This window comes from Brachyhypopomus gauderio, chromosome 7 (assembly GCF_052324685.1).
Source record: "Brachyhypopomus gauderio isolate BG-103 chromosome 7, BGAUD_0.2, whole genome shotgun sequence".
NCBI lineage: Eukaryota > Metazoa > Chordata > Actinopteri > Gymnotiformes > Hypopomidae > Brachyhypopomus > Brachyhypopomus gauderio.
Genome location: NC_135217.1, coordinates 25,137,964 through 25,163,289, shown reverse-complemented (window position 1 = coordinate 25,163,289; position 25,326 = coordinate 25,137,964). Strand labels below are relative to the sequence as shown.

General features: G+C 44.9%; 1 protein-coding gene across 3 annotated transcripts; it reads left to right on the top strand.

Annotated features, from left to right (window-relative positions):
- Positions 1 to 48: 48 nt before the first annotated feature.
- On the top strand, positions 49 to 25,230 carry pkd1l1 (polycystin 1 like 1, transient receptor potential channel interacting). Of its 3 annotated transcripts, none has more exons than XM_077012801.1 (53): positions 49 to 139; positions 350 to 455; positions 1,101 to 1,264; positions 1,377 to 1,535; positions 1,648 to 1,845; positions 1,986 to 2,154; positions 4,505 to 4,744; positions 4,875 to 5,007; positions 5,106 to 5,309; positions 5,423 to 5,607; positions 5,800 to 6,003; positions 6,098 to 6,252; positions 6,343 to 6,717; positions 7,243 to 7,308; positions 7,423 to 7,584; positions 7,692 to 7,775; positions 7,931 to 8,085; positions 8,227 to 8,347; positions 8,490 to 8,613; positions 8,710 to 8,902; positions 9,077 to 9,133; positions 9,237 to 9,449; positions 9,602 to 9,850; positions 9,951 to 10,064; positions 10,146 to 10,297; positions 10,549 to 10,643; positions 10,801 to 10,993; positions 11,517 to 11,600; positions 12,069 to 12,276; positions 12,686 to 12,792; positions 12,951 to 13,167; positions 14,021 to 14,194; positions 14,805 to 14,921; positions 15,080 to 15,149; positions 15,224 to 15,327; positions 15,538 to 15,730; positions 15,837 to 15,972; positions 16,056 to 16,140; positions 17,332 to 17,487; positions 17,692 to 17,810; positions 17,962 to 18,072; positions 18,162 to 18,282; positions 18,428 to 18,508; positions 18,617 to 18,771; positions 20,217 to 20,451; positions 20,696 to 20,797; positions 20,895 to 21,035; positions 21,536 to 21,670; positions 21,788 to 22,000; positions 23,500 to 23,661; positions 23,789 to 23,944; positions 24,146 to 24,231; positions 24,336 to 25,230. In XM_077012801.1, the coding sequence occupies exons 1-53, from the start codon at positions 67 to 69 to the stop codon at positions 24,496 to 24,498; spliced, it is 7,974 nt and encodes a 2,657-aa protein (XP_076868916.1). In that variant the 5' UTR covers positions 49 to 66; the 3' UTR covers positions 24,499 to 25,230. The 3 variants fall into 3 exon arrangements, with proteins under 3 accessions (XP_076868916.1, XP_076868915.1, XP_076868917.1); XM_077012800.1 differs by having other exon boundaries at positions 21,788 to 22,012; XM_077012802.1 differs by lacking the exons at positions 49 to 139; positions 350 to 455; positions 1,101 to 1,264 and having other exon boundaries at positions 1,453 to 1,570; positions 21,788 to 22,012.
- Positions 25,231 to 25,326: the final 96 nt, after the last annotated feature.

Here is a 25,326-nt window from a genome sequence, read left to right as displayed (position 1 = left end):
TGGGTCCGGAGAGCTGCGGCGCGCGCGCGACTCCCAGGTCACTGCACCGGTAACCACGCTGCAGAGATGTCGCTCCCGGTGATACTTCACGCGCTAACGATCTTTGTTCTCAACTGCGTCCCGGGAAACTCCGAACATGGTACGAACATGGTAGATTAATTTTTTTAATAATGCGGTCTTCCTCCGTGTTTTATGTAGCGCTCTATAGTCCTTTAGATTGTAGTAACATTTGCAAGTATACGTTGATATCCCTAAATATTTTTACAGGGTCTAATTCAAACTCTGTTTATTCATTATTTATCATGACCCTTATGTTTGTGAACTTTTTCACCTGTATTGTATTGTTTAGTTTTTCAGTGGAATTTGGCCTGCTATAACCAGACTTCATCTGCACACAATCTGCGCGTGGCCTTCTCTCGCACAGGGACGGACTCTGGTTCGTGTCTGAAGCAGCGGTGAGACAGCTTTGTTTTTCTTCCGTCCTGAATGTTTATTTTCACATTTACACTGCAATATCTCAAAAGGCAGAAAGTGCAGCGTTATACATACGGTATAAAGGTATTTGTAATGCCCTACTTTTATAACCTTCAGGTTTCTGTCAACTGACACGAAGTGACTGCAGTTATTGTAATTAACTAGGAAATTAAAACTAGGAAATTAACAACCTTTATTTTTTATTTGTGAGAAATTGTTTGAAAAATGTAATTATGAGATATGCAAAATGAGAAGTGACATCACAGCACTTGGCTTCACCATTTAGAATAAAATTTGGTGTGTGCAGAGCCGGAGTGGCTAATCGGGAGATTCGGGAGGATTCCCGATGGGCCGGCTCATGTCAGTCTCTAGTTTGGGCCGATTGGGTGTGAAAAATAATTTTGGGCCGGATTTGGACATGAAACTCCCGGGCTGAAAATGTGTCCCACTCCGGCCCTGGGTGTGTGTGTGTGTGTGTGTGTATGTGGTGTACATATGTTTATATATACGTGTGTATATAAGATTCTATTTTTAAATGTGTAATTATAAAATCATGCATATAAAAAGAAAGATTTGATAACCCTAATCCCAACCCTAACCCTCAGCTCTGTCTGATGTATTTACAGACATGTGGGACCAGGACACAACCCCCATGGGCCCGAGAAGGGCAACAGAGACCTGTGTATAAACAATGTTTCCGTGGTTGCGTTGACTGACAGGTTGATGGTTGATAAGCCCCTCCTTTTCGAGGTCTCAGGGGGTTTGGTTGACTTGCCTGGACAGCTCACAGGTCAGACGGCCTTTTAGCGCTCAGAATTTTATACTGAAAGGAGTGATATTTGATTGTGTTTTTCATTAATGGATAACTCTTATGTGACTGTATATATCCTCTCCATCTTTAGGTTTACTACAGTTGGGAAAAGAAAATGTTTCTTCAGTTTGCATCAAGTTTGACTGGAATCCTGATGACCAAGGCATCCACAAAGCACCTGTTGTGGATAATGGCCGATTTAAATGCTGCATAGTGAAAAGACTGTCCAGTGATGGACTGTGTGGTTTAAGTATGTTCCCAGTTCAGTGATGGACATCCACGCTGGTCAGTTATACTTGGTGTTGTACATTTCTTCAGTGGACAGAATAGATATGCACATTCATTGTTGTGTTGTCCTGTAGATGTGACTGTCTACAGTAGAATCTCCACATGTGCCATGAGGTTGCACAATCGATCCGGACCATCATGGCGGAAGGATTTGGACATCATGCTTTCAACAGAAGACCATCCCGTCCTTCACTGTGCTCTGCCCAGAACTGCAGACATGACCCAAATGGGCACCCGTAATGTTGATGATTTTGTCCAGACTCACATTCATTGTACGTAACACACACACACACACACACACACACACACACACACACACACACACACACACACACACACACACACACACACACACAAAACACTGACTGTTGCAATGTTTGACCTCTCTGCTAAGCTCAGATGTGCTTCTCAGCTATTAGGATCTACACTGAGAAACAAGCGTATGCCACAGGAGCAAACATCAGCTTTCTGGCCGTGACGGAGGAACCAGACCCCCTGGAGCTCCACTGGCAGTTTGGAGATAATGTAACAGTCATCACTACGTCCAGGCACTTCATAAAGAGCTACGCCCTGCCAGACAGGTACCCCACTCATCATAATCCAGTGTGCAGCAGCTTTAACAAACATTTAGTCAAAATGCCTACAAGAAGGAGATGTAAATGCAGGACATTGATCATCGTTTATTGAAGGAGAATAAACTATATACTTTGGCAATTTCAGTTTACTTATCACTTCATCCATGTAGGATTTTTAAAACCTTAAAAACATTCAATTATTTTGCCAAAAGACCAAAAAAGATGACTAAATACAGTTGTGATCAAATTTATTCAACCCCCAATGCTGCGAAGGGTTTTATGGAATTCAGTGCACATTTGTAATTGTGTTCATAATGAAATCTTACAAGGACTTGTTAAAGAACTAAATGCAACTAAGATAGCATCAATTTTTTTTGTCATAAAGTATTAAATGGCCTTTTTGTGATTTCTTCATTGACACAATTATTCAACCCCTTTACGACTACCACTCCTAAGAACAGAGGTTCATTCCAGTGTTTTCCATCAGGTATTGAAAACATCTGTGGATGTCAACGAGCAGCAATCAAGCATGATAAGCACCAATTAGGCAGATTTAAAAGGACTGTGATACTCAGCTCCTTCTAGACATCTACTGGTGTGTTTCCAAGCATGGTGAAGGCAAGAGAATGGTCCCAGAAGACAAGAGAAGAGGTTATTGCTCTTCACAAGAATGGCAATGGATATAAAAAGATTGCGAAGTTGTTAAATATTCCAAGAGACACTATCGGAAGTATCATTCGCAAGTTCAAGTTAAAGGGCACAGTGGAAACGTTACCTGGTCGTGGCAGAAAGAAGATCCTGACCGCGACTGCTGTGCGCTACCTGAAGCGTAATGTGGAGAAAAATCCCCGCGTGACTGCTAAGGAACTGAAAAAAGACCTGTCAGATGTGGGCACTGAAGTTTCAGCTCAGACAATAAGGCGCGCACTGCATAACGAAGACCTCCATGCCAGAACGCCCAGACGCACCCCCTTGCTGACTCCAAAGAACAAGAAAAGTCGACTGCAATATGCCAAAAGTCATGTGGACAAGCCACAAAGGTTTTGGAACAGGTTTTGGAAACTAAATTAGAACTGTTTGGGACAATGGACCAGCGCTATGTTTGGAGAAGGAAGAACCAGGCTTATGAACAAAAGAACACCTTGCCTACTGTGAAGCATGGCGGGGGGTCAATTATGCTTTGGGGCTGTTTTGCTTCTAATGGTACAGGAAAGCTTCAACGTGTGCAGGGTACCATGAATTCCCTTCAGTACCAGGAGATCTTGGAGGAAAATGTGATGGAGTCAGTCACAAACCTGCGGCTTGGGAGACGTTGGACCTTCCAACAGGACAATGATCCGAAGCACACATCCAAGTCCACTAGAGCATGGTTGAACATGAAAGGCTGGAACATTCTAGAGTGGCCATCGCAATCACCAGACTTAAATCCAATTGAGAACCTCTGGTGGGACCTAAAGAAGGCAGTTGCAGTGCGCAAGCCTAAGAATGTGACTGAACTGGAGGCTTTTGCCCATGAAGAATGGGCTAAGATACCCATAGGTCGCTGCAAGACACTTGTGTCAAGCTATGCTTCACGCTTGAAAGCTGTCATAACTGGAAAAGGATGTTGTACTAAGTACTAAAAAATAATGTCACTAGGGGGTTGAATAAAACTGATAATGATGTGAGCACAGTAAAGACATTTGTGGTTATTCCATCATAAATATTATGTTATGTTTGTCTAATTTATAAGTGCCTCTTTGATATAATTGTAAATAAGATGACTGAAATGATCAAAATCAATGTCAAATTGGCCAAAACACTTTATTTCAGTGGGGGTTGAATAAATTTGATCACAACTGTAAATGACAATAAAAACTTCATAGTTCCTAACAAGAATAAAATAAATTTAAAAAATCACATATTCTACTGTTTATCATTCAATAGTCTGTATGTTTAGCACAGTTTCTCCTTATCCCACCTGTCCCCTAATCCTCCCTGTCCCCTAATCGCCTGTTGCCTTACTTAAATGACTTGTTTGGTGACCTGTTGCTTTCTCTATAAGTGGTAGTCAGTCTCTACAATCATATCAGACTGTGTGTTTTATTTGTTTATTTAATCCAGACACAGCAGGACATTCCTTCGGAGGCTGAAAGCTATAACGTGAATATAACTATGTTTTGTACTTTTGTGTCAGAATAATTCTGCAGGATCTTTTTCGGAATCGTTCACACTGATCTTAAGCTTCGGTGATCAGACCGTGATCAGACCGTGATCAGACCGTGCCAGACGGGAGCCGTGTGTACCAGCGCTGGTTGCACGTAGCCTTTCTGAAATAAAGTGGCGTGACGGTGTGGTTTCACGTGTCTGCGTACAGGTACAATGTGACCGTGAGCGTGTCCAACGGACGTGGTTCTGCCTGCTCGCCGCTCCATCGGGTGGTGGTTCAGAGAGCAGTGCAGGTCAGCAGACTGCAGTACAGCCTCATCGTGGAGCCCAACACCACCCTGCAGATCACGTGCTTCCTGACAACAGGCACTGACGTCACACACCTCTGGGATTTTGGAGACGGAGTTCGAAGATTTGGACAAGGCACCGTGCATCATGTGTATAATAGGTCAAAAAAACTTTAACTGCTTTGTGAAAAAATAATGTTTTCAAATAAACAAAGAGTTAATGTTAATTAATTATAATAATACATATTGAAAATGCATTAAATAATTGTCTCATTGTTCCTCGTGTCGTAGAACTGGGGAGTTCATCGTAGGTGTGACCGTATCCAACCTGGTGAGCTCGGCCACTTCACAAGGACATCTGTTCGTAGTTTCTGACCAATGCCAACCACCACCAGTTAAAAACATGGGACCCAGCAGAATACAGGTCAGCTCTGCATCAAAACCGCAAAGACTCACAGCCCAACCACATCACACGAATGCCCTTCACCCTGACCCCTGACCCCTGACCCCCCCCCCCCCCAGGTGTGGCGATCCCAGCCTGTGCACCTCAGCGTGAGCTACGATGCTCCGCTCCAGTGCCCGGTCTCCCGTGGTCTCCTCTACAGCTGGAGTCTCTATGATCACACAGGCCAGCAGCTCCGTCTCCCTCTCACGGACACAACCAGGCAGCACCTCCACCTGCCAGAATACTTCCTTTATTACGGAACCTACACAGCAGTGGCCAAGGTAGAACTCTCCACCCTGATACACATCACAGATGTGGAAACGCCACTGTGGCATCAACGGCATCGTAAGAATGTGAAGCAGAAATATGACCCGGCACCTCTGTCAATCCAAAGGTCCGGACAGCAGGCAGCATAGTTTACAGCAACTACACCGTGCAGATGGAGGTGAGATCCAGCCCCCCCGTGAGCTTCATCAGCGGCGCTACACATCTGTTTATGAGCAGACACAACAGCAGCACCCTGATCACATTGGACGGACGTGGGTCACATGACCCTGACTTTCCCGATAGTGTTATGAGGTACGGACCAGTCAGGAACTGAGCAGTGCCAACATGTGTGGGTTTATTATAGTCTGCAGGTGCATCAGTTTAACTTAAATTCTCTAGTTGAAGTTCTCTTAGAGGTGCATAATTGTGATTTATTGAGTGTCAGATACAGTATTTCTCAAACATCTAATTATACATATTGCCTTTTTTTTTTACCGCTTAAAGTTACAGTTGGAAGTGCGTGCCAGTAAACACGGCCAAGGGCTCGTGTTTCACAGGTCCAGTTCCATCTTCCTGTGCAGTGCTTGCGTTTCCTGCCAGGGCCCTCATACCTGGCTGTGACCTGTTCAAATTCACGCTCACCGTGCAGAGCGGACAGAGATCTGCCTCCTCCGACGTGTTCATCACCGTCAGATCAAAACCGAGCAGGTGTCCGTCCACGTTAAGGCATGTGTGCTACTCCATTACCGACAGAGCACTGCGGAGATGAAGGTTGCAGCTTTGGCATCTGATGTCTCTGCAGAATTATTCAGATGTCATGCAAGGAGTGTCGAAGAAACGCTGTCGACTGGAACGAGCACCTGTCCGTGACCGCTGCGTGTGGAAGCTGTCCAGGAAACGTCGCCTATTCCTGGAGGCTGTTTTTGGTGAACGCTTCACGGCGTGCTACTCCAGAGGGTAGGAAGCAACACGCTGCCAGCATCCTCCCAGGGTCCTGTGGAAGATCACTGGACTGATCCAGCTTGGTTTCTCTATGTTCCTCTCCAGTGCCTGTCTGTGGCGGTGCAGATGTAGGCCTGCTCTCCAGCCTCTCCCAGCAGCCGGTCAAGGCAGCACCCGCCCCTGCCCTCCCTGTCAATCACACTGCTTCCGGGACAGCTGGGTCAGCTCTCTCGAAAGAATCATCAATCGCCAAAGATGATGTAGCTGTTGATAAGGCAGTACAGCACGGCGTAGTTAATCCAGGATCGGGACAGAAGGCCATGGGTGTTCCTCCACAGCCACCAGCCCTTCAACTACCCCTGGCTGAGGAAGAAGCATCGCCCAGGCTCTTGTCCAGATGGGCGGGGTCACCCAGGGACCCGCCCGGATGGGAGGGATCATTGGAACACTGGGGATCTTCAGACCTTGGCAGTGCTTTAGGTAAAATGCTGTGCAGTTAAAATTACTCCAAAAAAGATTGAGACACCATAAGTTAATTATGTATTTTCAACTTGCAAGTTGATTTGTGATGTGGGGTTGAGTTTTCATTGTACATTTTTAAAAAGTAATTTTTAAAAAGACAACATATCTTGCAAGTTTTGTGAGATTAGATGAGACAAAGAAGGTCAACGCTTAATGTGTCAACAGTATACTGACATTTGGCCCTATTGATGCTTGATGTGAGGGTGAGTTCCCTCCATAGTGCCACCCTGTGGTCACTCAGGGTAAAACAAGCAGAATGGTATGCCTGAATATTCCAACATGATTGGATATCTCGGTGGGGAAAAAACATGTTAAACCTGATGTTATAATGTGAAAAAAGTTCTTGAAAATTTACCTATTTTACAAATGTAGTGATTTGGGTGCTGAGGTTGTCATATAACCAATGAGCAATGAACCAGGCAATGAATCAGGCATTCATATGATTCATCAATAAGAGTTATAATTTTCATGTGTACTTCCAAGACTATGAGGACTTTTATTCTGGAATTGAGGAGGCTGACCCAGGAGAACCACTAGGGCGACCAACAGGTGCAAGTGAACTCTTTTTCTTGACATTCACGAGCGGTGACAAGCTTTGTGTATTTCACAAAGAGCAATGACATGCTGTTATTAATTGATCATATTGATCATATTTGCAATCAGGTCCCTACGGCTTAGACGGTGTGATCCAGCAGTCCGATTTAGATGAGGGCGATAACGTGGTGGGGCCCGGCAGTGTTGGCCGAATAGAGTCAGAGAAGACGCTGTTGGACCTGCACAGAGACCTCATCCAGCCTGTGCTGCTGGAGTCCTTCACATCCACAGGTATCTGCTGCTCACACCACAACTGGGGGTGTCCCCGTTTCTGAGACCAGTGTTGATAACCCCATGCACTGCCAGGCTGTATGCTCATAGAGATGTCTCTTTAAAAGTCTCAGGGACGGCCTCTTCTGTTATCACGTTTAAACCGTCCGTGCTGAAACCCAAAAGCCTTTACATGCTGGAGGTCTCTGCAAGTAAGTTTGAATGCCATATTACGACGGCCCTATTTATCCTGTAATATAGAATTACAAATCCATTAAGTCCATTAAGTGTAATACAGAAACAGAGGTGTGTTAAGCTGCCCTGCTGTGGAGTGTTGGTGTGGATGTTTGAGTGCACCTATCTTCAGGTGTTCCAGCAGGCACCGGGCAGGTGCAGCAGGGTAAGGCCCAGCTGTTCCTGCCCACGAGGGCGGCTCTGGAGGGCGTGGCCTGCCGGGTTCAGCCCACCTCCGGCCTGGAGGTCCACTCCCACTTCAGCGTGTTCTGCTCCACTGGACAGCAGGTTCCTCCATCACTCTTACCATCGTTTACAGGGATTTAGCACCATGTAACAATTACTTAAAGCGCAAGAACGCATTCTCACTGACACTTATTGTTTGAGGCTTTTTTACTTGTGGGCTTGTAATTGTTTTTCTCTGGACAGGATCTCATATATGAATACAGCTTTAGTGTGGGGAACGCACCAAGAAAACTTCTCTATCAGGGCAGAGACTACCAACATTACTTCAACCTGCCATCGGGGGACCCTCACAATGATTACCAAGGTAGGACTACACAACTAAAAAGCTTTCAGTCTCATTTTAACATGGGATTATATTAGACAAATTTTACTGTGGGATTATATTAGACTCATTTTACTGCCTGATTATAATGTCAAGGCCTCTTTTCTTTTCATGCCTCCCCCAGTCACCATCCTCATTATAATTGGGGACAGGTTCGGAGCAGTGAGCAGACTTTGCCCTGTAAACGTAACAGTTCTCCCTAGCTTCCAGAGAACCTCGTCGCCCCACTCCAATCCAGATGAGGAACTGTAAGATTAGAAAAAAACTGTTAATCTCATCCTCGTCTGTGCTCTTCAGCTCAAGGTCGAGAAGTGAGTCATTTATATTTTCCTTCTATTCTACAGGTTTGTGTATGGTCTGGGTAATCTAACCAACCTGATCCAAACAAGGAATGACAGAGACATCATACACTACGTCTCTCTGCTCACCGGGGTGTTGAACCGCCTGAGCCTGGATCCAGAATCCTCCCTAAAACTGCAGACACGCATACGAACAGCTCTCATCTCAGCAGGCTGCCAGGTGGCCATCACCAGCCAGGTACCAACCTTTTACTGACCTTTGACCCTTCATATTATATGTGATTTCTTCTCATACTCTCAGAAGCAAAACGCAATGAATGAGCGCAGTCCACATAAAAGCAGTTTGCTCTGAAACGTAGAGGTTTTCTCTAGTGTGTACATGTTCTGCTCTTAGAGGTTTTTAACCTTACAGGATTTGCTGATTGATGCCTTCCGTGCTGTTTCTGACTTGACGAAAGTTTCTAATCAAGTAAGTAAACACGTTGGAGGTGGATATAACGATAATGAAAGTTTATGTACCTCATCTGCTCCAGAACGACAGCGTTAACAATGTTCCACGTTAAACGCTGTAGGTGACGTTCGACAGCGCCAAACTAGTAACAGAACACATCCGGCAAGTCTTGTCCCTTCGAACGTCCAGCCAGCCACACGGAGCACTTGGTGGGAAGGTGGTGCAGGAGATGGTGCTCATCCTCTCTCGTGTGTTGGAGGTCTCCGCCCTTTCCTCCACACTGGGCATCCGGCTAACTCAAGATGCTCTTCGCACCACCTCAGAGGCGGTGCTGGTAAGAGATGTTTGAAGAGTTCATGCAGTTGAGTGGATTTGGAATCGTCCAGCATGAAGGGGTCTCAGTACAAGCTCATATCATCTGACCTGAGTCGAGTTAGACCCTATATGTTACTATAAACAATGAATTTACCTGTTTTTCTCTTCTAGATGTACATGCAGTCAAGCAAAGACTCACAATACAGTGTGAACTCCACATTCATGAGGCTGATTGCTTGGCACCACAGCACGATTCCTACCCCTGTGAAAACCATTAACGTGACCACGTTTTACATTCCTAATATGCTGGAGACGGACATTAAACGGGGCAGCAGCCATGCTGGACAAAGGCCCTGTTTCTTCACCCAGCTCACATCGTACCAGCAGAACCCATATCACTGGAGCAGAACCTCCGAGCAGGTCAGCAGTCACTTCAGCTCCTCAACTCAAGCAGTTTAGTGTGTTACGTCTCAAAATTTGCACGGAAGGTAGATTGACTGTGATGTAATATGTTTTACAGCTGACCGGAGACGTTGCTGATATAAGAGTCTTCAACTGCACCACCAGGAGGGAGATTATAGTGAGACGTCTGTCTGCTCCTCTTGTCATTGAGTTACAGAAACACGAGAGGAGTGTGAGTTTTGTAAAGGAAGCACGATCTTTTATTCGAAGTGTAAAAAAATCGGTCTGAAATGCGGCTGTTGGTTCGGAGCAGAGCGGAGGAGGTGTGGGCTTCACTCTGGAGAAGCGTGAGGTGAACATTCACCACTTCAGCATCACCTCTCAGCTCCACCACAAGGCTCTTCAGGTCACTGTGGAGTTCAGAAGGCCATCTAGCCACACCTTCCCCATCCTCCTGCTCTTCAGGTAAAGGAGCATCTCCTCCCTGTAAACATCTCGCCCCTCTCAACACCTGCTCCCTCTCAACTCCTCCCTCTCAACCCCCTTCCCTGTAGACACCTCCATCAACTCCATCCTGTAAACACCTCCTTAGTGTAAACCCCTTCTACAAGTCTATATCTCCTCCTGTAAACACCTCCTCCATGTCACTTATTAGTTTAGCTTACTAGCAGCTTCAACATATGTATTCAGTGACAGTTCCTCTTTGCATCGTACAGAATCCATAAGAGACCAACGCCCACTTTGTACAACGTACAGGAAGTCTATCGTTGGAAAGGGCGGACAGCTCAGATTTTTCTGCCGCCTCTAACAGGTTGGAATGCCGTCTTATTTGGCTGAATTTACACAGTATATATAAATATATATACAGATATAAACAAGCATATAATACATATTAATACATATAAAAAATTGAAAATTATGGAGAAATAATCTTGAAATATTACTGTCCTTTTAAATTTTGCTGGCAGATTCAGGGACCGGCTATTTGATGCTCCTTAATGCAAACTACAATAAAAGCTCCAGGAATAGATATACATCGCAGGCAGTGAATTACACTCTACACATTCAGGGTATTCAGTGTTTGGCTTGGGATGGAATCACAGAATGGAGACCTGAAGACTGTGTGCTTCATGGCTTCACCTCCACCAAAGTCAACTGCAGGTACACTACACACCTCTAATCTTACGTTAATGTAGTTCACACAGGAATGGGAGGTCTGAAGTTAGGTAGGACTTCTGTTAATGTTAGTCGGGTTCTCCGACACGTGGACCCCTGAAGGTCACTTCTCCTGAAGGTCATTCCTCCTGAAGGTCACTCCTCCCATCATCATTCCTGTCAGGGTGTGCTAATATGTACTTTTAACATGTACTGACTCTAACATCCCTGATCTAACATGTACTCTAACATGTACTGACTCTAACATGTACTGACTCTAACATGTACTGACCCTAACATGCACTGACCCTAACATGCACTGATCCAAACATGCACTGACCCTAACATGTACTGATTCTAACATGCACTGACCCTAACATGCACTGACCCAAACATGTACTGACTCTAACATGTACTGACTCTAACATGTACTGACTCTAACATGTACTGACTCTAACATGTACTGACCCTAACATGTACTGACTCTAACATGCACTGACTCTGGTGTTTTGGTCTCATATGTTTTCAGTTGCACTCGTCTGTCTACGTTCACTGTCTCATACCAGACCATTCCAAGCACTCTCAGCGTTGCAAACGTCACTGAGTACACAAGGTAACTCTACTTGAACACTATTAGTTGAACCTACTGAACACTAATGCACTACTGATCTGTGATCAGTGCTGAAGCACCTCACAGAGCCTGCACTACTGTTCATGGAAATGTGGATACCATAAATCGTCTCTTGTTTACCCAACTCTTGTATATTCATCCTTAATGCTGCTATGTACATGCTATAAATTGTTTATGGTCTTGCTTAGTGACGGGGGTCCTGTAAATGTTAATCTGGTGAACAATTACCAACCTACCAAATTCCTGTAGCTGACAAGTAAAGAAAAAATATCCTAATTCAGGTTCTGATTCTGACTTCTGGTTCTGGATCTGTTCTGACCTGCATTTTTATTTAACTTGTGCTTCACTGCATGATCCAGACCTCATCTACAGCTCTCTGTCCTGTCTCCTGTCCTGTCTCCTGTCCTGTCTCCTGTCCTGTCCTTGTCCTGTCCTTGTCCTGTCTCTCAGCGTCTCAGCCTGCCTGATGCCATGTGTCATGATGGCCGTGTGCACGGTGGTCTATGTCGTCCTGTTGGTCATCAGCAAGGACGCCGATGGCCGTACAGACCAGACGACAGGTCCTTTCTTCCTCCCAGACAACCAGCCCTCAGACCACTTCCTCTACACCGTCACCACAGACACAGGGCTCCGCTCTGCTGCCATCATGACTGCAAAGGTACCAGCCAATGAAAACTGGTATATAAATAGAATATATCATGATGAATTTCCAATATGCTACGTCTGTGTTTGCATAAGTTATCTCGAAAAGATATATAATTTAAGTACTAATACTAGGAAAGTAGTATTTTTGTAACATTTTACTGAATCTATAGTTCAGATCACAACAGGATGTAGCCACATAGAACTCTTCTACATTATCGATTTAATCCCTTGACACTGATGACCTGCCCATCACTTATTGTTGAGCGTCTTTTTGGCTGTGTAGGGTCTTGTGTCTGTGCTGTCATCTGGACATGAACTTTGTATAATGACAACAAGTTCCATCAGAAATCAAACCCGTACTCTGTCTTTCCATTCATCCACCTGTCCATCCATCTGCTCATCCATCCATCCATCCATCCTAGGTTTATATTGTTCTGTATGGTGAGAATGGAGTTTCTCAGACCAGGGAGCTCAGTAGTCCGGACCACAAGTTCTTTACCTGCAATTCCAGAAACACATTCATTCTGAGGTAATGTGCTCCCCACCTCTGTGAACAAGACAGCGTAGTTCACACTTTCATATCTCTATATGACTACACACCCTCCTCCCTTCCAACAACTTTAAAAACAACTTTAAACTTATTCTTTGGTCGTGCTGTTAAAACGCACAATGTGTTTGCTCCTTTAGCGCCCCCCAGAGTCTGGGCCGGGTATGGCAGGTGCACCTGTGGCACGACTGTGGAGGAACCTCTCCCAGCTGGTTCCTGAGCCGTGTGGTGGTGAGAGACGTAGTGGCGGACTGCAGCTGGCTGTTCCCAGGTCAGTGCTGGCTGGCTGTGGATGAAGGCGATGGCAGGGTGGAGAGAAGACTGCTGGCCCTGGAACAGGCTCTTCCGTTCAGAGAGGTGCGTGGCGGCAGCAATCAAGATTCTCACTCCAGATTCTGCCAAGCTGTCATTACAGTCTTGGCAGTTTTGATCTGTCTGTGTTTTCTATGCATTCATCACCCACGGTATTAGAGAAATATATTTGCAGGTGTACACTGACACGTCGACAGCCCTGCTCTGCCTGTCACACCAGTGCCACGCCCACTAACATGTCAGTGGTGCTCTGTGCTGAGAATAAGTTATAATATATTTCTAATGAAGTGGGTGGTATGTGTACACACTTATACACTTACTAATGAAGTGGGTTGTTAGTGTACACACTTATACACTTACTAATGAAGTGGGTTGTTAGTGTACACACTTATACACTTACTAATGAAGTGGGTTGTTAGTGTACACACTTATACACTTACTAATGAAGTGGGTTGTTAGTGTACACACTTATACACTTACTAATGAAGTGGGTTGTTAGTGTACACACTTATACACTTACTAATGAAGTGGGTTGTTAGTGTACATACTTATACACTTTCTGATACACTTTTGGATAGCCACTTCATGTATTGAGGACGTTGGACACATTTATTGAACTGTTGCCAGTGATGTTGGGTTAGTGTTAGTGTTAGTGTTAGGGTTAGTGTTAGGGTTAGTGTTAGTGTTAGGGTTAGTGTTAGTGTTAGTGTTAGGGTTAGTGTTAGGGTTAGTGTTAGTGTTAGGGTTAGTGTTAGTGTTAGTGTTAGGGTTAGTGTTAGTGTTAGTGTTAGGGTTAGTGTTAGTGTTAGGGTTAGTGTTAGTGTTAGGGTTAGTGTTAGTGTTAGTGTTAGTGTTAGGGTTTGGCTTGTCTGTTAAATTATATTCCGTATTGCAACAGGTGCTGAGCTGGAATCTTATGGAATGTCTTGAAGACTTCCATCCATGGCTGTCTGCCTACAGCCGGCCATCTTACAGCGCTCACACACACGTTCAGCGCTTGAGTGTGTGTTTCCTGCATCTGCTGGCTTACATGTGTGCAAACGCCATGCTCCTGCATTTTCACCATGACCAGGTGAGCTATTAACATGGCACTTTGAGACAATAGGGTAATTTATTGGACCCTTTCTCCGTACTGACACCTCCCCTTTCTCCGTACTGACACCTCCCCCTTCTCCATACTGACCCCTCCCCCTTCTCCGTACTGACCCCTCCCCCTTCTCCATACTGACCCCTCCCCCTTCTCCATACTGACACCTCCCCCTTCTCTGTACTGACACCTCCCCCTTCTCTGTACTGACCCCTCCCCCTTCTCTGTACTGACACCTCCCCCTTCTCTGTACTGACACAACCTCCTTCTCCGTACTGACACCTCCCCCTTCTCCGTACTGACCCCTCCCCCTTCTCTGTACTGACACCTCCCCCTTCTCCGTACTGACCCATCCCCCTTCCCCGTACTGACCCCTCCCCCTTCTCCATACTGACCCCTCCCCCTTCTCCATACTGACACCTCCCCCTTCTCCGTACTGACACCTCCCCCTTCTCTGTACTGACACCTCCCCCTTCTCCGTACTGACCCCTCCCCCTTCTCCGTACTGACACCTCCCCCTTCTCCGTACTGACCCCTCCCCCTTCTCCGTACTGGTGCACTGATTCGTTCTTCACTCCTGTGCTGCTGGCGTCAGGACTCCTCAGGGCTGGGTTTGATTGATGTGTCGCCGGTCTCCATGACGACGGGTCTGTGCGGTCTGGTTCTGCTGCCTCTAGGGAGTCTGGTGTCCTGCTTGTTCCGCATCAGCAAGGTTGGAATTCCGAAATGACAATATTACTCTGTTCATCACACACACTGTCTACCAGACTGCTATATGGATTACCCAGACGTCTTACTGTATGAATTACCCAGGTTCTGAGAGTCTTTCATTACTTATAACTTTACTTTGTTTCTTGATTGCATTTGTAGACAAACAAAACCAGAAGTGGGCCAGTGGATCATAATCAGAGCCAGCTGCCTCGCGTCTGCTCTGTAGAAGGTGTGTTTAACAACGTCTAGCAGAAGAGCAGGACTCTGTCACAGTAGTGTGCTGATAACAGACCTCCTTCACAGACCATCAGCAGGTCTCTCCGTGGGGGGATGGGGAGGCGGAGCCTGGGCCGATGTCCAGTCAGAATCTCCCCTGGATGCAGAACGCATGGACAAAGAAATCTGAGGTGAAGGAGGAAAAATCACTGAAATGCTGAGTGAGATAAAGGGTTAGGGTTAGGGCTTTACAACTCATGTCCTGTGACCCCACCATGTTGTCACCCCCAATGTCCCGAGACCCCACAGTTGTCCAGGAATTGCCACAGACCTGGAATTTAACCCTCCCTGCTAAAATAAACTTGACATTGTCTTGAAACCTATTATAATGTGTTGTACAGCAAAGTGTCCAGGACAGAATGACCCCTGGTTTTGAATCCTGCACCAAACAAGCAGATTGTCCTAAACTGCAGAGGTCTGCTGACTCCAGCTCTGGAATTGAAGTCATTGAAGAAAATGTTCTTGATGGCAGTGACAAATTACAGAGCAGAAGATCCACATGCAGCTCGTTTGACCTCCGGTCAAGCCTCGCAGGTTCTTAGTAAAGTGAAATAGTACTCATAGTAAAGTTTCTGTCACATATTATAAATGAACTGTATTATCCTGACGTGAATTGTTTTTTTAATCTTTTCCCTTGAAGTGAAAGCATCCTCAACTACCCACAATTCCTTCAGAGTGTGTAGCTCTCTGCCCGTGTGGCCCTATTACACCGCCTGGACTCTTTGGTTGTGTTTGTCTCTGTCTTGTATCGTCATCACTGGAACTCTGGGACTGAAGTAGGTCGTTAATACTGGCCATACTGGTATGAAGGTAAAACAGGACGGAGAACCAGCTGAAAGTGCTAATACTTTGTGTGCAGGTTCAGGTCAGCAGACAGTGTCCTCTGGGTTCAGGCAGTGTTCTTCTCTCTTCTGTTCTGTGTCTTTGCAGTGCACCCAGCAGTCGTAAGTCCTCCAGTTCTTCTACTTCCTAGTGTTGCACTGTTTGAGATGAGCATCTTGTTTTCATTTTTTTCTTCACTAGAGCTGTTGAATATCACCAAGGCACTGATTATGACATGCAAAGGAGGTGATTATTAAAGTAGCTGATGGTGTTATATGATAACAGGATGTATACCCCTGATGGTGTTATATGATAACAGGATGTACCCCCCCCCCCAATGGTGTTATATGATAACAGGATGTATACCCCTGATGGTGTTATATGATAACAGGATGTACCCCCCCCCCCCTCAATGGTGTTATATGATAACAGGACGTATACCCCCCCTCAATGGTGTTATATGATAACAGGATGTACCCCCCCCCCCCCAATGGTGCTATATGATAACAGGATGTATACCCCTGATGGTGTTATATGATAACAGGATGTACCCCCCCCCCCCCCCCCAATGGTGTTATATGATAACAGGATGTATACCCCTGATGGTGTTATATGATAACAGGATGTACCCCCCCCCCCCAATGGTGTTATATGATAACAGGGTGTACCCCCCCCCCCCCCCCCCCCAATGGTGTTATATGATAACAGGACGTATACCCCTGATGGTGTTATATGATAACAGGATGTACTCCCCTTGATGGTGTTATATGATAACAGGATGTACCCCCCCCCCCCCCCCCCTGATGGTGTTATATGATAACAGGATGTATACCCCTGATGGTGTTATATGATAACAGGATGTACTCCCCTTGATGGTGTTATATGATAACAGGATGTACCCCCCCCCCCGATGGTGTTATATGATAACAGGATGTATACCCCTGATGGTGTTTATATGATAACAGGATGTCCCCCCCCCCCCCCCCCCCCCGATGGTGTTATATGATAACAGGATGTACCCCCCCCCCAATGGTGTTATATGATAACAGGATGTACCCCCCCCCCCCCTCAATGGTGTTATATGATAACAGGATGTACCCCCCCCCAATGGTGTTATATAATAACAGGATGTATACCCCTGATGGTGTTATATGATAACAGGATGTACCCCCCTTGATGGTGTTATATGACAACAGGATGTCCCAACCCCCCCCCCCCCCCCCCCCCCCCCCCGATGGTGTTATATGAAAACAGGATGTCCCCCCCAATGGTGTTATATGATAACAGGATGTAACACCATCTACCTGATGCAGGTTTTTATGTTTGCGGTCTCTCTGAGTCTGTGGTCTCAGTGCTCAAGTGCCAGTGAGTCTGCTGCAGAGAGGCTGAACCGGCACAGACCAGATGGAGCCAGTTCCTGCCTTCTCTCATACCAGCAGCCCGAAGTGACCAAGAAGCACTTTGAAAAGGTAGAACCAGACCACCACCATGCATCTCCACAGCGCTTAAAGCAGTCCGATCCTGAAGGAGAGTAATACCTTGACATAATGAAGTGCAAGCACTTGTTGTATACTGATTAGTATATTTCTGATGGAGGTATATTTCTTAATTGGCATGTCTGCACTATCCATTAAAACTGAACTTCATTAATTGGCTGATTGTTGGATTGACAGGTGCTGGCAGCCCGTCAGAGAGCCAGATTCCTCCGACTTGTGCGCCCGCCTACTTCAACAGAGCTTAAATGTGTGAGATGGCGCATTAGACAGAGGACACTCCTTCGCAAAACAATAAGGTCCCTCTATTTGTTTTCTTTTGTATGTATTAGTTTATATAATGCATATATATATATATAACACATATAATGCATAAACACTAATACAGGCTAGTTAATCAGTTATTTAATCACAAACGGTATATCTCTAATTACTATGTTGCTCCTACAGGACACTGGTGTTACACATGATTGGCTTGTCCATAGTGGGCTTTGTGGTCTATGGAAAGAACTCCAGTGGTCAATTTCAGCTGAATCAGGCGCTCAGAAACCAGTTTACTTGGTAAATGCCACTAATTTGAAACATCCCCAAATGTCACGGGAACCAGTGTGATTAAGGGAATTTAACACATTGTACCGTGTTCAATGCAGGGCCTCTCACAGTTGGTCTCCCCCCACTCATAAACTGGACGCCTGGTGGAACTGGACTGCAAGCTCCCTTCTAGACGAGCTGTATCTCTGTTCTCCATATTCTGATGGGACGGAAGGCAACGTAAGCTTGGAAAACCGAATGCATCCCTGTTATGGCCCTGCTCTGTTTTCTGTGTAATGCTGACTAGTATTTTGGTATTCATGGTGGGTCTCCATGGTATTTTGGTTTCCATGGTGATTAGTTGTTGATGCTTTGATAATAACAGGCAAAAACCTTGAGAGGAGCGTTCTATCTTATTGGTGAACCAGTCATTACAATGATGGAATACGCACACAGCTCAAGTCAGGTACATTATTAGCAATGGTGAAGATCTCTAGCATTTTAAAATCCATTTAAAATCAGGTTCACAGTGGAAGTGCTTGAGGTTTTAAAAAGACGCATTGCTTCTCCACAGATGGACACAGTCTGCTCTCCTGCACAAAGGCTCCTATGTTCAAAAGTGGAGGGCCCTGTTTCTGGTGGACCGACTGTATCAAGTGGATCCCGTCCCTGTGGAAAACTTGGATGTTACACTGGACCAGGAATTAGTGAATGCTTGGGAAAAAACAGGTTAGGAATAAAACTGCCAAACCCATAATGCTTTTATTTGACATTAGTCCCTCATTAATTGCCCTTTAAAATATAAAATCTACATATACTTTGTGATGAAATACATTGTGTTTACAAAATTGCTCTGAAGGAAAAATATTTTCATGGTTGACATTTAACATTTATGCATAGTATGTCTTGAGCAGTGGACATTAGGTATAAAATTACAGATGGAAAACTATATTAGGAACACCAAATGGAAATTGGAATGACAAGATGAACTTTTAGGTCATGGTTGGCTCCGCCTCCTTCTGTCAATCTTTTGTTTAGCCCCTCCCCTGTCTGGTTTGATCCCTCCTGCTCGTTTCTTGTCCCGACTCTTGTTAAGTTTTGTCACCTGGTCCTGGTTTGTGTGCTTGTTAATCCTGTGTATTTAATCCCTGTGTTTGGGCTTTTGTTCTGTTGGTTATTGTAAGTACTGGCTCTGTGTTCCTGTACTATTTCATGTTGTTAGTTTAAGGTTCTAGTAATTTTGTTCACTGTTAATGTTAAACTTTAGGCCTGTTCCAATGTTTGTGCTGTTTTATGGTTGTGTTTGTCGTCATGTCTACCCCATTCTGTTATGACCCTAGACCGCTTTCACAACTCAGATATAGGATCTGCCCATAATAAATCTCATGTCTCTCAGCAAATTTGTGTGGTCGGTTAGTCTGTAACGTTCTGCAGGTCAAACTAGACTGAGACGGACTCGTTCACTGAGAGATGTGAGATTTATTATGGGCATATCCTGTATCTGAGTCATGAAAGCGGTCTAGGGTCATAACAGAATGGCAATCCGACACAGAAACAAAACGAAGACTTAAACATGGGGTAGACATGATGACGAACAGAAGCATAAAACAGCTCTAGAGGCCAAACATTGAAACAGCCCTGAAGTTTAACAATAACGGTGAACAAAATTACTAGAACCCTAAACTAACACCAAAGGGCTGTATTATACGTGAAATAATACAGGAACACAGAGCCAGTACTTACAATGACCAACAAAACAAAAGACCAAACAGGAACTAAATACACAGGATTAACAAGCACAAACCAGACAGACGAAGGGCTAAACAAAATATTGACAGGAGGCGGAGCCAACCGTGACATTTTATGTGTCGTAATGCCTAAAATTCTGCCAGCAAAATCCAGAGAATCCCTCCTGTTTCAGGAGGACAGGAGATGCATGGTAGAAGATCATCGACAGCTTCTGGAGAGCTGCTCCAGAAACCTTGAACTAGAGAATGCAGACACAATTACACTTATAAACCACCTCCATGTTGTGAACTCACTTCCCAGTGAAAGCCATTGAGCACCGGTCCCCTAACTTTGTAATAAAAACACTAATGTGTTCTGGCGCTTCATACTCCACAGGTCTGTCCTGATCTGCTTGTTGTTACCATCACTTTGTCTCCACCTCCTAGATCAGAAGCATCTAGGATGCTGAGGAGGCTGCGGGCTGCAGGGTGGATGGACCGGCACTCCCACACCACGATGGTCCAGTTTACGCTGTACAGTCCTCCCCACGACCTCTTCAGCACGGTCACCCTGCTGTCAGAGCAGCCAATCCCGGGAAGCCTCGTGTCCTCCAGCTTCATACGGTCCGCCAGGCTCGGCCGCCCCGCAGCGGTGCTCGGTGACTGGGTTGTGGCCGCTGAGGTGGGAAATCCAGGGCTTATCTTATCTGTGAAATCACACGAGGTTTGATGGTCTGCACAGGGGCAGCAGAGTTCATGCCGGAGTTGTTGGTGCAGCTGCTGTGCATTATTTCTAAAGCAGCTTTCGAGGGATAGTGAAACGCGGCATGTGTAGTTTGACTCCTTGATTCTGATGGGGGGTGTGTGTGTGTTGTGGATCAGTCTGGTGGGTTTTTTTTAACACTCCTGCTTCTTTTCTTCCTCAGCTTGGCATCCTCTTCCTCACCCTGCTCCAGCTGGGCTTCCTAACGTGTGCCGTCACTCAGACGGGCTGGCCATACTGGACCAACATTCAAAACAGCCTAGAGGTGCCCTGTGCTCTTGTGCCCTCTCCGTGCCACAGTGCTATAAATCACAGCCATGACAGATTCCATAAGGGCTCTTTCTATTTTTTTTGTCTTGCAGGTGATAATAGTGGTCATCAGTCTCACATGCTTCAGCTGTACGGTGTACCACTCCACACTGAAAGAAGACAAGCTTGAAAAACTGCAGAGGGACAATTATAAGACCTTTGTTGACTTAAGCCTCCTTTCCCTTTGGGAACAGGTAATTCAAAGGAAAACACGTTAATTAAACTCATCATATCCATTTTGTAGGTAATATTTAACAAAACCTTTTTTTCATTGTGAGTTTGTCTACTTTTGTGGCCAGGTCTGCTCTTACGTGGTTGCTAGCCCTTATTGGTTCACTGTGGGATTCACTAGATCAAAGTTCATTACAGTGTAAGAGTCTGAACCAGGCAAAATATGCCTCAGTTTATCACAGACAAGGATGTGAAAGAAAATGTTTCATTAACGATATGTATTGCTAAATCATTGCAAGCAAACATTTTAGACGCATGTATAACTGTACAACATGTATTCATATTGTTCAGATACCTAAAAGGTAGCAGAAATGCTTTGCCTCTAACAACGACAAAATAAAATGTCATTTATTTTTGCCATCACCGCTGTAACCCACGTAAGTGTCACAGAACGTGTTGCGGTGTGAATGCATGCTGACATACCGTGGAACGTCTGAAGGACTCCTCTCTGTGTCTTTCACAGTTTACTCGGGTGATATACGGCATTCTTCTGTTCCTCCTTCTGATAAAGTGCTGCTTCCTACTACGTGTACATGAAGCAATGGATTCTGCTGCATCTTCTATGACATTCATCTTCCGCAACATGCTTGGGCCCCTGGTACTTGGACATTTAGTTCTACATGTTAAACACTGACCTCTTTACTATTCATTTCTCTCAACGTATGTATATGTGACTGGTGTTTCAGGCTTGCTTGATTTATCTCTCCTGTTTCAGATAGCTGGTGTGATTCTCATTATCGCCTTCTCCTGTCTGGGGAATCTGCTCTTCCATTCAAGCTCATCTGTTTTCAGTACCTTATCAAGATCTGTTTATGTCATTATCTCCCGCTCCTGTGGTGTGGCAAAGCTCACAGATCTCCATTGCCCCCATCACGTTTCCCTGGCGCTCTGTGGTTGTGCAGCGTTACTATGCATAGCATCCATAGCAGTAAGAGCACTGGTGTGTATGACAGTGTAACACTAAAACTACTACAGGTCCCTCTACTACTACAGCACCACAAGTAACATAGATATGAGTAACATACATATAAATTACATACAGTTACATACAGTGGCTTGCAAAGATTTTCATACCTCTTAAACATCTGAAGACATTTTTGCCCATTTTTCTTAGCAAAATTGCTCAAGCTCAGTCAGATTGAATGGAAAATGTCAGCAATTTTCAAGTCTTGCCACAGATTCTCAATGGGATTTAGGTCTAGACTTTGACTGGGCCATTCTAACACATTCTAAACCATTCCACTGTAGCTCTGGTTGCATGTTTAGGGTGGTTCTCCTGCTGGAAGGTGGACCTCTGCCCCGGTCTCATCTTTTGCAGCCTCTGCCAGGTTTTCCTCCAGGTTTGGCCTGTATTTACCTCCATACATCTTCCTATCAGTCCCAGCTTCCCTGTCCCTGATGAAGAAATGCATCCCCACAGCATGATGCTGCCGCCACCATGTTTAATGGTGGGGGTGGTGTGTTCAGGGCGTGTGTGAAACGTGTGTTTCACGTTGGGGATCGTGGGTTCAGGGTGATGTGTGGTGTTCGTTTTCTGCCACACAGCATTTTGTATTTAGGCCAAAAGTTCAATTTTGGTCTCATCTGACCAAAGTACCTTCTTCCACGTCTTCTATGTCTTCTACATGTCTGCTGTGTCTTCTACATGGCTTGTGGCAAACTGCAAACAGGACTTCTTATGGTTTGCTCTCAGAAATGTCTTTCATCTCACCACTCTTCCATAAAGGCCTCATTTGTGGAGTACATGACTAACAGTTGTCCTGTGGACAGATACTCCCACCTGAGCCGGGGATCTCTGTGGTTCCTCCAGAGTGGCCATGGGCCTCTTGGCTGCTTCTCTAATTACTGCTCTCCTTGCCTGGGGTGACGGTTTAGGTGAATGGCCATATCTTGGTAGATGTGCAGTTGTGCCATATGCCTTCCATTTTTGCATGGTGTATTGAACAGTGGGATGTTCATAGCTTGGGATATGTTTTATAACCTAAGCCTGCTTTGAACTTCTTCATAACTTCATCCCTGACCTGTTTGGTGTGTTCCTTGGTTTTCATGATGCTGTTTGATCATTAATGTTCTCCATCATTAGTATGAGGGCTGAATACAAACACTTTTCACATTTTTATTTATTAACTATTTTGAACACTAAGAATCAATTTCTTTTCACTTCACAATTAATTGCTACTTTAATTTGGTCCATTACATAAAATCCCAATAATATACATGTAAGTCTATGGGTGTAATGAAAATAATTCTGGAAAAGTTCAAGGGGTATGAATACTTTTGCAAGTCTCTGTACATATGAATAACATGCATAAGAGTAACATATGAGTAGCATGTTTGAGTAACATACATATGAGTAACATCAGCAACATACTGCACTATCGGCACTATTCAAACTGCACCTTGTGTTTGATCATGACTGTTTTACAGATAACTGGTGCCATCACCTTCTTTGTGAAAACGGCAGCAAAATCTAAAAGGAGAAAAGCTCACGTATCTGTCTCTGAACTGCTCAGTTATATCAGAGACATGTTTATGACTCTCGCTGGCAAAGGCAGAGTCCGGAGGAGTGATTATAATGCGCATACTAACGTAAGCAACACAGAACAGAAAGACCTGACAAAAGTGTTCGAATATGTACAAATAACTACTGAACTAGTGTTCAGTAAACTGTCATCCCTGTTGACCAGAGACATTACAGCTGTGCTTTTCTGCATAGAATCTCTTCCTGGATGAGTTTGAAGATCTCATTGATGAGCTATTGTTCCGTCTGAGTGCTGTGTCCGACGGCCAGGACCCCCTTGCTGTGGAAGAGGACTACCAGAGTTTCATTTGCTCTGCACATCACTACAGCTCCGAAGTGGTCGTATTTCCAGTAGGTGATCCGTGGCAGTAATACACAGTGCTGTTAATGTTTCTGCTGCTTTCTGGGGAAGCATGTAAATGTTTCAGAGTGTTTCACTTTCATAAAAAAAGGTCTTTCATACACTAGACACAGATTGTTTGGTGTTTCCTGGGTGGATTCGCTGGTTTTGTGACATACTATCTCTATTCACAAGTGTGTTTTTGATAATAGGTTGATAACACAGTGACTGTAATGAGGGCGGAGGGGTCCTGTGTGTCTGGGGTCTCTCCTTGTCCACCTGAAGACAGAAGTGTAAGGTACATGTGCACACAGGGCTGCAGCAAAACTCTGTACAGGTGCAATTCACATTAATGCCAAAGTAAACATCAACTATGTAAATATGTACTAATTTCATTACAAGGTCACAACTTGAATGGAAAACCCTTCAACGTTTTCACCAGAGCAGAGGAATAATCCACATCAGGGATGCACCTGCAGAGACATCAGCCCACTCTCAAACCTCCTTTTGCAGGAGTCAAGTCATCAGTGTTCAGATTGAATGTGGCAATACTCCGAATGAATGAAGTTACATTTATATAGCACCTTTCCAGAAACTCAAGGACACGTTCAGTTAACACACAGCTTTTTACATCCTGTCACGCTGGTGGGGAGCAGCAGCAGCACACGGCGTACCCTCAGCCAGAAACCGCAGACCGCGGGGGAGTCGAGTGCAGGATGAGGAAGCACCAGCCACCAGGGGGCGTGCAGACACGCAATCATTCATGCACACACACCAGGACAGTTCATTAGGACAGCCAGTTTGACCTAACGTCCATGTTTGTGGACTGTGGAAGGAAACCAGAGACCTCCACAAGAAACCCATGCAGACACAGGGAGAACATGGAAGCTCCACCCAGATACGGACACTGACCCATGACCCCCATGCTAAGCACCGATCCACACTAACTTGAGCATCAACAGATCACAGAACCTCTATGTGGCAAGACAAGACCACGCTCAAGTTGATACTGCCCACCACAGTGCCTGGTGTAGCCTAGAACAAGTAATTCATGTCACAAGAAGTGATCAGGCCTGTTATGTATGTACCTACAAACTCTTGAAAAACCAGACTGATTCTGAGGAGGAAATAGTAAATGTTCTGGGTCTGTACTGTTGAGGACATGCTTGCAAAAGCCTGTGAAAGTGAAAATATGCAAAACATGCAAAATATGCTTTGCAATTCTGTACTTTCTAAAGGATAATGTATATATATATATATATTGGTATGTTTTATCCCTTAATAAAGGTACAATAAAGATACACTGTTTCAGATAAAAATATCCTGTTTCCACAGAAAACTTGTAAACTTCACTATTATATGTAGTACATATAGGCGCACACATGATTACATG